Source organism: Entamoeba nuttalli (assembly GCF_000257125.1).
Source record: "Entamoeba nuttalli P19 unplaced genomic scaffold asmbl_5797, whole genome shotgun sequence".
In the NCBI taxonomy this organism is placed as follows: Eukaryota; Evosea; order Mastigamoebida; family Endamoebidae; genus Entamoeba; species Entamoeba nuttalli.
In genome coordinates this window covers 1-16,822 of record NW_008577681.1, presented here as the reverse complement: position 1 = coordinate 16,822, position 16,822 = coordinate 1, and the positions used below count along the sequence as shown (strand labels likewise).

At 25.2% G+C, this 16,822-nt stretch overlaps 7 protein-coding genes across 7 annotated transcripts; 4 read left to right on the top strand and 3 right to left on the bottom strand.

Moving 5' to 3' along the window:
• Positions 1–280: 280 nt before the first annotated feature.
• Positions 281–2,002, bottom strand: ENU1_139030 (RasGEF domain containing protein; the record flags this gene model as incomplete). The annotated part of the gene is made up of 1 exon (XM_008860277.1): positions 281–2,002. The coding sequence occupies one exon, from the start codon at positions 2,000–2,002 to the stop codon at positions 281–283; it is 1,722 nt and encodes a 573-aa protein (XP_008858499.1).
• Positions 2,003–2,779: 777 nt separating this feature from the next.
• On the top strand, positions 2,780–3,177 carry ENU1_139020 (hypothetical protein; the record flags this gene model as incomplete). Its single annotated transcript, XM_008860276.1, has 2 exons — positions 2,780–2,907; positions 2,961–3,177. The coding sequence occupies 2 exons, from the start codon at positions 2,780–2,782 to the stop codon at positions 3,175–3,177; spliced, it is 345 nt and encodes a 114-aa protein (XP_008858498.1).
• Positions 3,178–3,255: 78 nt separating this feature from the next.
• Positions 3,256–5,145, top strand: ENU1_139010 (heat shock protein, putative; the record flags this gene model as incomplete). Its single annotated transcript, XM_008860275.1, has 1 exon — positions 3,256–5,145. The coding sequence occupies one exon, from the start codon at positions 3,256–3,258 to the stop codon at positions 5,143–5,145; it is 1,890 nt and encodes a 629-aa protein (XP_008858497.1).
• Positions 5,146–5,459: 314 nt separating this feature from the next.
• On the bottom strand, positions 5,460–8,513 carry ENU1_139000 (acyl-CoA synthetase, putative; the record flags this gene model as incomplete). Its single annotated transcript, XM_008860274.1, has 1 exon — positions 5,460–8,513. One exon carries the CDS (start codon positions 8,511–8,513, stop codon positions 5,460–5,462), a length of 3,054 nt encoding a protein of 1,017 aa, XP_008858496.1.
• Positions 8,514–8,967: 454 nt separating this feature from the next.
• On the top strand, positions 8,968–12,978 carry ENU1_138990 (tyrosine kinase, putative; the record flags this gene model as incomplete). Its single annotated transcript, XM_008860273.1, has 1 exon — positions 8,968–12,978. The coding sequence occupies one exon, from the start codon at positions 8,968–8,970 to the stop codon at positions 12,976–12,978; it is 4,011 nt and encodes a 1,336-aa protein (XP_008858495.1).
• A 111-nt stretch (positions 12,979–13,089) lies between these two features.
• Positions 13,090–14,395, top strand: ENU1_138980 (sphingomyelin phosphodiesterase, putative; the record flags this gene model as incomplete). Its single annotated transcript, XM_008860272.1, has 2 exons — positions 13,090–13,218; positions 13,271–14,395. The coding sequence occupies 2 exons, from the start codon at positions 13,090–13,092 to the stop codon at positions 14,393–14,395; spliced, it is 1,254 nt and encodes a 417-aa protein (XP_008858494.1).
• Positions 14,396–14,422: 27 nt separating this feature from the next.
• ENU1_138970 (hypothetical protein) lies at positions 14,423–15,970 on the bottom strand (the record flags this gene model as incomplete). The annotated part of the gene is made up of 1 exon (XM_008860271.1): positions 14,423–15,970. The coding sequence occupies one exon, from the start codon at positions 15,968–15,970 to the stop codon at positions 14,423–14,425; it is 1,548 nt and encodes a 515-aa protein (XP_008858493.1).
• Between the last annotated feature and the right edge of the window lie 852 nt (positions 15,971–16,822).

Genomic DNA, 16,822 nt, shown 5'->3' with positions numbered 1-16,822 from the left:
GAGTCATAGAGAGACTATTTTTCTTTATATTGATAAGTAATTAATTTATTTTCTTGCATCTTCTCTATTTTACCGAAGATTTTGTTTTTAAGATTCTTAAATTAGAGATAGAAAAAATGATAAGTAAAGAGAAAAAAAAGTTTATGAAATGAAAGAATTATTTTAAACATCTTATAAATAATTTGTAGAATAAAAAATAAAGAACTACATTGAATTAAAATTTTACCATTATTTTACTATGAATTATATGAGTTAGCGAAACAATCTGAGAAAACAATTATTATTGAGGAGGTTCAACTTTTAAGGAAAGGTCTAAAAGACTGAAATCGTCTAATGGTAATTTTTGCAAAGTTGATTTGAAGAATTCATGCATTTGTTTATTTTCTTTATAATTTGAACCAACTGAATATGTTCCTAATACATCGATCACTGCACCTATTCTAGCATATTTTGAAAGATCAATCATATATTCTGGTTCATTATTTTCATTTAAATTAGTTGAAGAAATAATTTTTTCTCTTTTCTTTTTATCATACATCTTTTGCATTCTTTCAATTTGTTGCATAAAATCAGGAACACAAGGAGGTTGTAAAGTGATAGATGAATTGTTAGTCCTAATACTTTGTTGAACACTTTCTAAGTCTTGATAAACAGTCCAATCATTTTTAGTTAATTTATTCCAAGTATGCATTAACCTTTTGACTGTTTGGTGTTTTAATCCATTCATTACACTTACAAATGAATTGAAGTTTTTCTTTTGAATAAGTTTTATTAATAATTGGAAAAACATTGTAATACATTCATATCTTTTGTCAATATCTTCATGTCTACATATTTCATAAGCAACCCATTGAGATATTAAATTATGCCAATAAATATAACTTTTTACTGTTGATGACTCTCTTGTTTGTTTATCTAAATAACAATAATAATCATATGGATTAATTCTTGATAAAAACATAAATTCTATAATGGCAAGTTGTTCAGGAATTAAATCTAGACATTGTTCATCTAAAATTGTAATTTCTGGGAATGTTATATCCCCTTCTTGACCAACTACTTTTACTTGATTTAACACTCGTTTTTGAATAGAAACAACTCCTTTAGAAACAAATACTTTTTCTAAATTACTATCTACTTCATCAACAGCAGATTGTAAGAATCCATTTGTAGTAACAAGTTGTTTTAAAACTTCAACAAAATCTCTTACAAGAAGTAATAATTTTTCATTAGTAAAAGTATCTCCTCTTGTTGTTAACCAAGAAGAAATAATTTTAACACAATTTGTACAATATTTTTCACGTTGTGGTTTTGTTGAATCAAATGAATTAGCAAAACAAGAGACTAAATCAGTTAGTATTTCTTCTGGGTCAAATTCGTGAGAATAAAACAATAATTGTCGAGCATATTCTTTATCATAAATTAAAGGTAATAAATGAAGTACATCGATTAAAGAAGATAAATATAAATCACGTCCAACATATGCTATTTGATTAAGGTTTAACATTCTAAATGAATCAATCTCTTCTTGGTATTCAGAAAAATTAAATTTTTTTTCAATTTGAGTAGATACCATTAAAACATTTTCTAAAACATGTTTTGGTAATAAATGAATTTCATCAGAAGTACTATTCCTAGAAGCATCGGTTTGTAAATCAGTACGTTGTTTTGTTAATTCTTTTGGTATTATTGTTTGTTCAACTGGTTGATATAAACCATTAGATTGTATTTCTTTATTAATTTTAGGTAATTCTGGTGTTAAACTTTTTGGTAATTCTTTTTTGTCTTTTTTCTTAAAGAAAAATAATGTTCTTCGTTTTGATCTATCTTTTTTAGGTGCATATTTCTCTTCTTTTGTTTGACTTTCTTTTTTCTTTTTCTTTTCTTTTTCTTCTTTCTTTTTTAATTTCTCTTGCTCTTTTTCAAGTTTTTTCTTTTCTTTTTCTTCTTTTTTTCTTTGTTTCTCTTCATCTTTGTCTTTTTTTTCTTTAGTGGGTTCCATCTCGTTTGGTCTCCTTTTACATCTGGTAATTCTTTTTTACTTTAAATAATTGAAACTTCTCTTAAAATACTATTTTTAGTTTTTGGTAATATTATTATTAGTTCTATTTTTCCTTTCATTAACGTTTATGGTTTATAATTAAAAATAAACTGATGATTGTTAATTTTAACTCAATCTCAACTTTTCTTCTATTTTATGAAAAATAACTCTTAAAAAAAGATACAAATCACTCACAATTGATTACTCATTAGGATCTTCTGGTAAATAGAATAATCTTCTATGATGACACCAACAACAATGTGTTACAATAAAATATTTACCATTTATTACTATGTGCTTAGTCATCCAATTTAAATAAAACATAAAAAAAACAAACACTGTGTTTTAAATGATGAATAAGTTAATGGCATCCAACATTTTGTACAATACTTTCGTTTCCATGTTTTAGATATTCTTGAAACATATTTATGAGCTAAATTTCGAATGGACAATCCACAGTGTTGTCCAGTAACAGGGTGAAATTGTGTCATTAATGAAGAAATAGAAAATAAGTAATTCATTCTTTCTTCTTTTAGTGGAGATATTTGTTTTCCATTTCTACGTTTATTCTTTTTTTGTTTTTTTGTTAAAATCTTTCCTTCATTTTGAGGATTGTTCATATTAATTTAATAAGATCAATTATGACTTATCAATTTCTTTTATATTTTAAACTATATTTAAATTATAAATTTTATTATTATTTTATTTTATATAAAAATACTAAGAAAATAGTATTTCATGAATCAACCACAGACTGACACATTATTCTTTTATGGTTTATCCAATTGGAGTGATATTGGAACTGTTATTTCTGAATTTAATTCAATTAAAATACAAGTACAAGCAATTGAAATGTTATCTCCATCGTTTGTATTATAATAGTGAATATTAAAAGAAGTAAATGATACTTATTATTTAGTGAGGGATTTATTAAATATGATTCTCCTCAAAAATGTAGTGAAGCTTTTCAACGGTTTAACTCAAGCAGTGTTTCAGCAAGATTTGATTTTGCAGAGCCAAACAGTATTGTTGATTATCCAATTGCAAAAGAGATGGCAACAGGACAGTTTATTTGTTGTAAAGCAAGTTTAGATTTATCTTGTGTTCCAGTGGAGCATTTAATATCGACAGAATGAATTGAATTTTTGTTGTTTTTTAATGAAAGTAAATAAGAAATATAAAATGAACTAAAAAAAAAGAAATTACTTTAAGGGATGCGTACAAGTCAACAAAAAGGAAAACAAAGATACACTATTATAGGTATTGATTTTGGAAATGAAAATATAGTTATTGGAAAATATTATAATGGAGGTGTTGATATAATTGATTCACCAATAGGAAAACATTCAATTTCGAATTGTATCTCATGTATTAAAAAAGAAATTCGATGTGGTGTTGATAGAAATGAAAGTCAAATTAAAAGAAGACCAAAAAATTGTATTATTGGATTAAAAAAATTAATTCAAGTTGATAATAGTGAATTAAAGAGTCAAGAAAATAAATTTTCAAATGTTCAATGTGATGAAAATGGAATTTTACAATGTGGTGATATTGGTAATATTCATATTGAAAGTATGCTTGTTGAAATGTTTAAAATGATAAAAGAAATAACACAATCAGATTATTGTGTTGTATCAATATCATCTAATTATTCATTTCAAGATAGAAGAAGTATTGAATATGCATGCGAATTAGCTAAAATACCATGTTTACAATGTGTTGAAGATTGTATTTGTGTTGGACTTTATTATTGGACATATGACATAACATCATTTAATACAATAAATAATAAAGAAACTACACAAATGGTTCTTAATGTTGGAGACTCTGAAACAACTTGTTCAGTATTTAGGTTTCATTCAAATTCATTAGAAATTATATCAAATGAAAGTATAAATATTGGGGGAAGAGATTATAGTTATATAATTAAAAATAAATGTATTGAATTAATGAGTGAAAAAGAAGAGTTAAAAGAATTTATACAATCTTTAGATGAAGAAAAGAAATTAAAATTTTATAATAAGATTGATGAAGATATCAATAAATTTAAATTCTCTTTTTCAAGTCAAAATGTACTTGAATCAACATTAAAAATTGAATTAAATAACAATAATGAATTTATTGAAAACGTTACTAAGACTGAATTTGAAAGTTGGTTTGAAGAATATAATGAAGCTATTTGTTTATTAGTACAAAGGATTATTGAAACAACTCAAAAACGTATTAATTTACATTTAACTGATATAGAATTTGTTGGAGGTGGTTCTAGATTAGGTTGTATTAAAACCATTATTGAAAATAAACTTCATTTAAATGTAAAAAATACAATGAATAAAGAATGTGTTGTTGCAAAAGGAGCTGCTTTAGTAGCAGTACAAGTAGGAACAAAATTGAGACTATTAAATGAGATAGAAGAAAATTTTTTATATTTATCTATTGAACGTTTTATTGAGAAAGAAAGTATTGAAATTGATAATGTTTTATATCCAGAAGTTGATCAATTAACAAACGGTGGAGAACTTATTGTTGAAAATAAAAATAAGTCAATTATTACTGAAGTTAAAATTAATCAAAATTGTATTGGAGTTATTAAAGATGAAATAATATATTCAAATTATCTTTCTATTGGACTAGAACGATGGTTCTATTGTTATCAACCCTATGACATTGTTATAAGTGATAATGATGATTATGTATTTCCTTTCCAGAATTCTAGTAAAGTACAAAAAGATGAAAGAATTGGTCAGTATAAATACAATTGGGTTATTAGAAACTATTTAAGAGCAATTGAATGTTCTAATAAATCAGATAATCATCAAATTTTTAAATTAGAAAAAGAAATTTCATTAAACAATAATTGTTTCTCAGATAATTATTTGGATATTGTAAAAAAAGAAATTAAAGAATTAGAAAAAATACAACATCGAATTCATGAATGCACTAAGTTAAAAAATTTGTTTGAACATTATATTTCTCAACATAAACACGAATTAAATGATAAAGAAAAAGAAGAACTAATTGAAAAGAAAAAATTATTAAGAAAAATAACTGATGATATTGAAGAAACAAAAAGAATCATTGGGGATATTGATATAAATAACTAATTTAATGTCTTATTAATTATTAATAATTATCATTATAACACATAATGTCTTATTAAATGAACAATTCTTTTTTTTTTACGTTTTTAAATTTAACATGGTTTATAAAGTATATTTCTTTTATAAAAAAAAGAATAATTACTTTTCATAATATAAATCAATAACTACAATAGGAAATGTTTATTGTTAATTGTTTCAATTCTAACCTTTGATGAAATAATAAACTGTTTAAGATGATTAAAAAATAAGTTTTAATATCAACAACTTATAATACTTTTTATTGAAATTAAGTTTAAAAAAATTAATAAATGAATTAATTACTTTGAGCGAGAAATAAGCCCCTTACAAGATGGAGTAAAGAACCCTATTTTACTTAACTTATTTAAGTTCAAAGATATCATTTCATCATTAAAGTTGAGAACCATTTGTTGGTTTGTTTCTTTCAAATAATTAGATTGAAGCTTGGCTTGTATTTTTAATACATACAATGAAGGTATTAAATTGATTGCATCTACACATTCAGAATGAGCAAGTTCAGTAAATTTATTTATCCATTCATTATAATTGAAAATTGGGATTGAATGATAGAGAGAATTATAAATAGAAAAGATTTTTTCTGTGTGGACTTGTTGTTGAGGAAGTAAGTTGATAATTTTACCAACAACCATACAATTCTTTGCTATAACCTCTGCTACCTTGTCTACTGGAGTAAGATCTAAAGCTGGTCCTGATAATCCAATATTGTTCATAACACAAACACGGATAAATTTATAAATGAAATCGTCAGTATTACAAATACCTTTTGTTGAATCTGCAACAATAAATGAAGGTCTCATTATATTAACACGATAACCTAAGTTCATTGCTTTTTCTATTATCTTTTCACCCATCCACTTGGATTGAATATAACCAAATGAAGAAACAGGAAGTTGTTCTGAAATTGTTTCATTTTGATTTAATGCAGCTCCGATAGTAGAAATATAACTACATATAATAGATTTACCTGCAAATTTAATTGCATTGATTACACCATTAACATTTGTTTCTTTTAGTTGTGAGTATGATTTATTCCAATTAACAATAGCTGCACAATGAATAATGACTTTACTTCTTTCTCTCATTTCATTATATTTTGTATTTTCGATACCAAAATGGTCTTTAGAAACATCTCCAACAATCATTTCAATCATTTCACTCTTTTGTAATCCGACATTTCTCATCATTGATATCATTTTCTTATTTAATTCTGATAAATCAACACTCCTTCCAATACAATAAATTTTTTTAATGTTTTTATTCTTAGCTACAGCATCAACGATATAAACTCCAAGATATCCACATGCACCAGTAATCACAATAGCATCTCTATTTTCATTTTCTTCATTATAATGCTCTACTCCAAATAATTCTTCTTCACTCATTTGATTTAATTTTTCAATGTCTTCTTTAAGAACTTTACCAGTGTCAATAACATTTTCATTTGGATGAGCAATATAATCTTCAATTTCACCAAGGGTTTGTTTACATATTAACAAATTAAATGGTGCATCTTTAACATACTTTCTAATAATAGTAACTGTTTGAGACCCAACAAAAGAATCTCCTCCACAATTATAGAAATTAGAATCTCTTGATAATGCATTGATTGGAATATCAAACATATCTGCCCATAACTGAGCAATTTCTTTTCCTTCTTGAGTTATCACTGGATTATGATTTTCTTGAATAAGAGTTTCCCATCTCTTTTTAATACAATCTTTAACAATTTCTTTTAATTTTGGAGCATACACTTTTCCAAAAGATGTTCTAGGCATGTCTTCAATAGCAAATATATAAGTTGGAATAGAAAATGGAACAAGTTTTTCTTTCAAAAACTCTTTCAACTCTTTTTCAAGATTATCAAATGAACAACCTTTTTTAATAACAACAAAAGCTACAACAGTCTCACCTTGAATTTTATCTGGAATTCCAATAACTGCAGCTTCTTGAATTTTTGGATGTTTAATTAAAGTGTCATTAATCTCAGCTGGCCAAATATTATGACCTCCTCTAATAATCATTTCTTTAACTCTTCCAGTAATTCTCATAAATCCATCTTCTTCTAAAACTGCTTCATCTCCAGTCTTAAACCATCTATCTTCAGTGAATGCTTGTTTATTGGCTTCAGGATTATTCAAGTACTCTTTCATCATTATAGGAGAACGTACTTCTAATTCTCCAGCAAGTCCAATAGGTAAAATTTCTCTAGTTTCATGGTCAACTACTCTAACTTCATAATGAGCAACTGGACCAGCAGGAATATGAGTTGCTTTAGATGGCATTTTATACATTAACCCACAAAGTTCAGTCATTCCAAATCCACTACAACAAAATTCTAAATGAAGGATTTGTCTACAAGACTCAATAAAAGAATCTGACGCTACAGCACCTCCCATAATTACTTCTTTCAATGAAGAAAGATCATAATGAGATCTATTTGGGTGTTTTAGTATTGCCATAAAAGCAGAAGGTGCACCAGAAATATTAGTAATTTTATTTTCTTGAACAATTTCATAAACCTTTTCAGTATTAAACTTATCCATACAAACATGGTAATATCCTTTTAATATAAGTGTTGATAATACAATGTGCCCTGTAGTAGTAAAAAAAGGAATAAAGGCTAATGTTTTTCGTTCATCTGGTGGAACTTGAGAACTAATTGAAACAATATTTCCTGTAAATTCTCTATTTGTATAAACACATATTTTTGGAATTCCTGTTGAACCAGAAGTACAACCATAGAATAATTCATCTTCTGGTTGAATTTGATTTCTTTCATTTTGAAGAAGCTCTTTATTAATTGGTACTTGTAATAGAGAAGACAATGAATAAAGATAAGAGTCATTCATAAAATTTATTTCTTCTAGTGAAGCATCAACTAATAGTGCTTTGACTTCTTTATTAAAACTACGAATGTTTGGAAGGAACCGTTTTATAGTAACAACTAACTTTGGTGTTACTCGAGAGAATAAACGAGATAATTGATCAGAAGTATATGTTGGATTGAATGGCATCATAATAAATCCAGAAGATTCTATTACTGCTTCCATAATAATGAAGGGGACACAATTGGGCAAGTATATAGCAATAACATCTTTTCTTTTTAAATGAAGTGTTGTATAGAGTGCAGATGAGATTATATCTACTTTATCTTGAAATTGGAATAAATTGTATTCTACAGCAGGTTCATTTCCATCAGCCTTAATGAATTTAAATAATGGCTTATCTCCAAGACTACGAATATGTTGGTATTTTTGTGCAAAAACATTAAATTGTATTTCAGTGTTTTGAGATGACTTAATATAAGATTGAGTAAGATGAACAGCTGACATAGTGATAAGATTGAATCTAAGTTCGGATATACAATTAAAATTTTTGAACAGGGTTTTTCGAATAATACATAAAATTGATCTTTATTCAATTTAATGATTATGTTTAGTTTCATACAAACAAAATATACTATTAATATATCAGTCTTTTTGTTCTTTTTAATTACTTAATTTCATCTTTAAAACTAAGTTATAAAAAGAAATTACTCTTTTGTTTCAAAGTCAATGACAATTTGTTGTTAAGAGTTATGTTTGTATTTTAGAGGAAGTAGTTGTTGTAACTTCTCAAAAAGATACTTTAGTCATAAAACAAAAGTAAATCAAAAAATGTTTTATAATAAAAATTTATTTATATAAAATGAGAAATTTTCAAGAAATAAAAGTACAAAAAATTAAAGAACGATATAGGTTTGTAAAAGAAAAGAATAATAAAAAACACAAAAATAAAATCTTAATCATGGTGATCACAAGTGTGACGCCACTTATAAATATATTTTTTTTTATATGTCTAACGAATGGATGTCAGTGTGTTATTTATTCTAATACACAAAAATTAGATAAGGAATGTAGTTATAGTGGAGATGGGTGTGATTATATATTATATGGTGATTGGGAAACAAAGTTTCAAGGGAATGACATTCTTTCATTTGGTAACTTATTTGTTTATTCAAGTGTAACAATAACATCACAATATTTTATGACTTTTACATCACTTCAACTTAATTCAAATGTTTTATTAACAGTGAATGGAAATATACAAATTAAAGGTACAATAACAATTAATAAAGGAGCAAAAATTATTGCGAATGGACAGTGGCATTTACTTGGTTCAATGGTTATTTATCCAAATAATGATAATATTCCATTATTCGAAGGATGGAGATGTAATAATTTACAACTAGATAAAAAAATGTTTAATATTATTATTCCAACTTCATTTAATGGATGTATTGATATATTTTCATTAATGGATTCATCTGTATTAAATAATGATTCAAGTTCAAATGATTACAAATCAACCGATTTTCCAATTCTTGGAAATACTCTTCAATTAGTTAGTAATCAACGTCTTATTAGATATTGTTCTTCTTCAATTTCATTTGATTATTCAGTTAAATGTCATATGAATGGAACAATATATAAATCATCATTATCTTTATCAGATTATTCATATCCATTTACTTTTCCTCATTGTCCATGTGAAGAATTAAATAAAGAATGTTCATTGATAATAGACGTTGATTATGCTAATTTTCAATTTATAAATTTACCAAATACAAATATTTATTCATCACATTCTTTAATTATTCTTTCATTAATAAAAATTAAAGAATTATATTTCTATTGTATTAAATGTTCTATTAAAATTCAAATAATTAAAGAATGTAATTTTATTCAGTTTGGCAATAAATTGCAATTATCTGATTTATATTCTTCAAATTTTTTAAATGTTAAATTTACTTACAATTATACTTCACTCATTAACACAATAAGTATTGATAATTTTTTTAAGAGAGGACAAGCAACACTGACTATTTCTGATAATGCAGTTGTTGAATCAATTCTTTCTTTAAATAATATTAATTTAACAATTGAGTCATTAAAAGAAGTTATAATTTTAATCCAATCAATTAATTCTTCAATTAAATCGATATCTGGAAGATATGTTCTTATTACAAATACTGCTATGATTATTAATCAAAATCAATCAATAAATAATTGTCATGTCATTGAATGTATCAATGAAATTTGTTATTGTCTTATTTGCTTTGAAAAATATAAATTAATGAATAAAACATGTATTGAGGAAGGCGTCATTCCTTCAGGACTTGATTTAGTTCAAAGCATTTATTCTAATTGTATATGGGATCTTTTTAATGTAAAAACGAATGAAAGAGTTTGTATATTATGTGATCCTGGGTATATTCTTCATGAAGGGAATTGTTTAATAGAATCAGACTGTTTAGTTGCTATTGTTAATAGATGTGTTCAATGTTCTTTTGGGTATTTAAATACATCATTTAAATGTCAAGAATGTAATGACAATAACTGTGAATTTTGTACAAATACAAAATGTTTAGAATGTTTATTTCATTCTTATATTAATCAAGAAGAATGTGTTTTTGATTCAAATAAAAAAAATAAATTTGAATGTAAAGATGGTTATTATTTATCATTTAATAAATGTATTTCTTGTTTATCTTTTGACTCTCATTGTATTTTATGTGAGAAAGAAAGATGTAAGAGATGTGAAAATGGATATTTTATTAGTGATGGAAAATGTGTATTAGAACAAAATTGTAATGTAATACAAAATGGTATATGTCAAGGATGTAATGGAAATAAAATACTTGATATTAATCATCATTGTGTTGAACCAATTAATAATTGTATTTTATATAATGGAAATGAATGTATTAAATGTGAGGATTTAATGTATTTTGATGGAATTTCATGTGCACTTAGAGATGAACATTGCCAACAATATTATCAAGGAATGCCATGTAGAAGATGTAAAGATACATATTATCTAACAAAACAAAATACTTGTCATATTTGTGAAAAATGTCAAACGTGTTCATCAGAAAATTATTGTTTAACATGTAATTCTACTTCATTTTTATCAAATCGTAAATGTAGGTCCAATAATGAATTAATTGGAAAATGTAATATTTTTACTCCTATTGGTGGATGTTCATTATGTAAAGATGGTTATTTTTTAAATGAATTTGATTGTATCAAATGTCCTATTGAATGTAAAACATGTTTTTATGAACAATGTTTAACATGTGCTGATGATTATTATCAACATTATAATGGAAGTTGTTTATCAAAAAATACATTACAAGGATGTGCAGTAGAAATTACTCAATTTGGTTGTACACAATGTAAAGATGGATTTTTTCATGATGTTAATACATGTGAACAATGTAATGGAACATGTCGTACATGTAATGAATATAATGAGTGTACTTCTTGTAATGAAGAGTTGGTATTTAGCAGATCAAGATGTATTTCATTAGAAGGAATTGATCATTGTAAAATTATTCTTCAATCAAAATGTCAAAAATGTTCTTTTTGGTATCGTCCTAGTGATGATGGAACTTATTGTTCATCTTATATAGTATGGTGGTTGGTTATGTTAATGATCATATTCATCTTTTGTATCTTTGTGGTTACATTAATATTTTTTTATTGTATTATTAATAGATATCAACATTTTCTTGTTCAACATCATCAACATCTTCATTGTACTATATTTAAAATAAAAGAGAGTTCAATAAATTTTAAGTATAGAATTAATAAATGGATTCAATGTAACTGTGATATTCTTTTGTTAGAAGGTCATGATATTGTAATTAAAGTACAACAACCATGTGTATCATATTTCTACCTAGGAAATTTTAGTTCATCTTTAATTAAGATTCAGATTGTATTAAATAAAAAGAATGGAAAGTTTTTGATTAAAATAGATCCTGCTATCATCTTATTGAAAAAAGGTGAGGCATGTAAATTTAAACTAACAGTTACTCCATTATGTAGTTCTAAATTAAATAATAAAATAACTATTGTTTGTCAATCAATTAATAGTGGTAAAGAAGAAGTAGGATATCTTAAATTTAAAGGAGAAACAGAAATTACAACAAAATTAGATATAGACGAAATTATCTTTGACAATAAAATTGGAGAAGGGACTAGTGGAATTGTTTTTAAAGGAAGATTTAGGGAACATATAGTTGCTATTAAAGACATGAAAGATAGGTCATATAATATAAAAATTAAAGAAGAATTTGAGAAAGAAGTTTCAATGTTAGATAAATTTCGAAGTGATTATATTATTTATTTCTATGGATCAGTTTTATTTAAAAATAAAAGGTATTTAATTACTGAATATGCAGAACATGGAAGTATTAGAACTTTGTTTAGTCTAAAAAAGGAAACTATTCCTATTAAATTACGAATTAAATTTATGATAGATGCTGCTAATGGAATTCAATATCTTCACGTAAATGGAATATTACATAGAGACATTAAACCAGATAATATTCTTGTTTTGTTTCTATCTGAAGATGTTCAAATTAATTGTAAATTAACAGACTTTGGAAGTTCAAGAAATATAAATACACTAATGACAAATATGACATTCACAAAAGGAATAGGAACACCTGTTTATATGGCACCAGAATTATTAACTAAAGAATATTATAAAAAAGAAGCTGACATTTATTCATTTGCAATTACAATGTATGAATGTTTTAAGTGGGGTGATGCTTATGACAAAGAAAAATTTGTATATATATGGAACATTGCTGAATTTGTTATTTCTGGTAAAAGACTACAACAAGTTAATGAAATACCAGACTCAGTATACAAACTTATTTGTGACTGTTGGAAACAAAATCCTAAAGACCGTTTAGTCATAGAGCAAGTACTTGATCGCTTACAATTATTGTATAAAGTGAAATGAATCTCATTTATTTATTATTCAAAAAAAAAATTGTAATATATACCAATAGTTTACTATTTTTGTAATAATAAAAAAAATTAAATAAAAAAGAACTTGAAAATATCAATTTAAATGAAAATTTTTGTTTTCATTTTTATAGTACAGTGTCTTTCAATAGAAGATTATATTTGGGTTATTTCTGATACACACTTTGATTCTAAATTTGCTGAAGGAGGATATGCTCATTGTAAAAGTATTGACGTTTGTTTGAAACATATAATAAATAAAATAATATCTATTAATTTAAATGTAGTGTTGTCATGAAGACTCAGTACCTAAAGGAAATAATTTTGAAACTGCACAATTTTGTGGACATCATTCGTGTCATGCTCCTTTAGAAACAATTATGTCTGGAATGGATTTCATTAAGTCTCATGAAAATATATCTAAAAATGTTATTTGGTTAATGGACGTTATTCCATCTGATATGTTCCAAATGACTAAAAAAAGGAATCTTAATGATTTAGAAATGTTCCATAATGAACTTAAACGAAGACTCCCTGGATTTACGGTATTACCATCAATTGGTAATCATGACTATTTTGAAACTTCTTTTTGGGCATTTCCACCAAAAAGTCAATGGATGTTAAATAATATGAGTTTATGGTGGAAAGATTGGTTATCTCCTGAAGAAATTGCTACTACAAAAAAAGGAGGATATTATATTCACCAATTACCAAGTGGAATAAATATTATTTCATTACAGACTGCTTATTTTGATATTATGAATTCACACTCTGGAGAATATCCAAAAACAGATCCTGGAGAAATGATGATGTGGTTTAATGCTACATTAAAAGTATTGAGAGAGAAAGGTCAAAAAGCAATTATTATTTCTCATGAATCTATTGGACTTAAAATTACAGGAATGATGGATGTTAATCCATATTTCACTCGGGATTTCTTAGAATTATATAAAGAATATTCTGATGTTATTATTGGTCACTTAGCTGGTCATAACCATATTGAAGGATATCGTTTATATCCTGGTGAAGATCCATTTTATAGCGTAATTATTAATCCAGCAATGACTCCAAAAGGATCAAATCCTTCTTTAAGATTATATAAATTCAATGATAAACATATTATTGATTATACAACATACTATCTTGATCTTGATCAATGTAATGCAGAACATAAATATACTTGGGTCAAGAGTTATAATACTCAAGAAGAATATGGATTAGTTAATCTTGGTAATTCTGAAATTGGTAGATTACATTATATGTTAAAGAATGATAATGTTGCATGGAGTAAATTCATGAAACATTTTTCAACTGAACTACCAAATTCTTGTGAAGGAAATTGTAGAAAACAAAGACTTTGTTCAATGGAAAATATGAGAGAGTCAGGGTATGCTGAATGCATTAAGAAGTAAACATAATGGAATTATAAATGAAGGGATTTAATTAGAATAATTCAAATTACATTCTATTTTTTTAAATAAACAATCTTTCTTAATAAAGGATGAACATTCTTTTAATTGACATAATACACTTTTAACTTCTGTCATTGTACAATGTGATACAAATTCAATAATAATATTTTGAAATATTGATTTTTCTAAATTAATTAAATTAGCAGAGTTTATAATAATAGTTTCAATACTACATTGTGTTAATTCAATTGATTCAAAAATATTCTTTTGAAAGAGTAATTGTTTTATTGTACAACTTTTTAATGATACTCTTTTCATACAAGAAAAATCAACATATTCTCCAATCCAATATGATGCAGTTAATGAATCAATTGGAAATGTATTAAAATACAAAGCATTAAAATGAGTAAATGAAATGGATAATGTTTTATTTCCAAAGAAAATATGATCAAAACATGGAAGAATAAGAGAATTATCACATTCAAATATTACTTTAATATTCTTTGATGGTGTACCAATGTCATTCATTTGATTTGAATTAAGTAATAAATTTGAGATAAATATTATATTTTTCATCAATTCATTACAATGTTTCCAAGTTACAAAAAGTAATTCGGAAATTGAAATATGTTTTAATTTAGTGTCATCAATAAATAGTAAACCATTAAAATATTTTTTTATGTTGATATCTTGTAATTGTGCTTCATCACATAATAAAGGTCCATGAAATTCTTCAACCATTAAGTCTTTTACACTCTTTCCAATAATAAATGGTGATGATTGTTTACAAGCGATATAAACAGATATAATTGAATCAAAATTAATATTAAATGGTTTTTGACTACAATAATCTATTTCTTTAATTGTATCAATAATTTTTATTGATTGAATTTGTGCTTTATTAATTGTTTTTTTAATAAGCATTTCATCTTTATCAATAAAATCAGTAAGAATAGAAGTTATAAATGGTTGTCTTAATCTTGGAATAAATGAAAATTGCTTTGTTGAATAAGATAAAAAATTAACATATACTTGATGTTTAGGAGGTATATCTTTACATATATTAGTAAGTTCTTCTGTATAAACACATTTCTCTACAATAAATATGAATTTTGAAATAGAATTCTTTTTAAAATTAAATCGAGAAACAATAGATTTAAGTTCAGCTATTCCACAATATAAAATACATTTTTGGGCTGTTGTTTTTTCCATAATTAAAATCACTTCAGGATGATAAGATTCCAATAGTACAAGTGTTTTAATGTTGACTAATACATGAATATATTTTGGTAATTTAGTAATAAAGGTTTTCTGTAAACTAACTCTTAAAATATGTTGACCAAATCGACTGAATAAAAATTGTTGAAAAAATCGTGAGTCAATATTTCTGAAAATAAGTGGTAGAGTTGTTGGAAGGGTTTTGGCTTGCAATGTACTATAATTTGTTGGAAAGTTTAAAACTTTTAGTCTTGTAAAAAATCTACTAACTTCAATTGGTGTGTTGTATGACATAATATTGTATGGACAGTTAGTCATCGTTAAAACAGCAACTTGTGCACGACGAGAAATTAGCATTAATTCTTTAATTTTATTTAATGAAGGAAAATAAAGTATTACTTCTTGAAAGTTGGTTATCCATGAATCAGACATTTCTTTAAATAAAATGATCTTGTTAATAAAAACCCTTTTAAACTTCTTAAATACTTATTGATTAGAAATGGTTTATGATATTATCAACAAGGCATTAAAAAAAACACATTACCTATGACTTACGTAATATTTAGTGTTTCTTCATTCTAAGAAGTGAGTGATTCAGTTTCTTCAACTAACGTTATTTCTGTTGAACTAAATTCTTTTCAATTATTTCTACTTAGTTATTCTTCGTTTAAGTTATTATTTGATTTTTATTGTGATTTTATTGAATAGTTAAATTCCTCATTCTTTATATTATTATTTTATGTTGAATATATAAATAACACGATGACTATGTTTCATTTCTTTCAATTTCAGCAATCACTTTTTTCTTGATAATACCTTATATATTAAATTCATAATTATCATTATCAAATATACTTGTATGTCGTTCAATAAATAATATTACCACAATAATCAACCTTTCATTAATAATTATTCATAATAAACATTCATAAACGATAACCAATTAGTCTTGAATAAATATTTTGTCATTAAAGACAACATCATGACTAAATGATAATTGATGATTCAATGCTTGGTTTGATTTTAATGTTTGTGTGTTGGTTCTAATGTATACAACCTTTGGTCCACGAAAAAAAGGAAGAAGAAAGATCAGAAAAAGAAGACAAGAAAGAAGATTAAAAGTAAATGTAGATGAAATGATTTAATCTTTTTACTTTTATATTTTTAGGAGTTATTAAAATAATGTTGATACATTTTTTTCATAAAAAA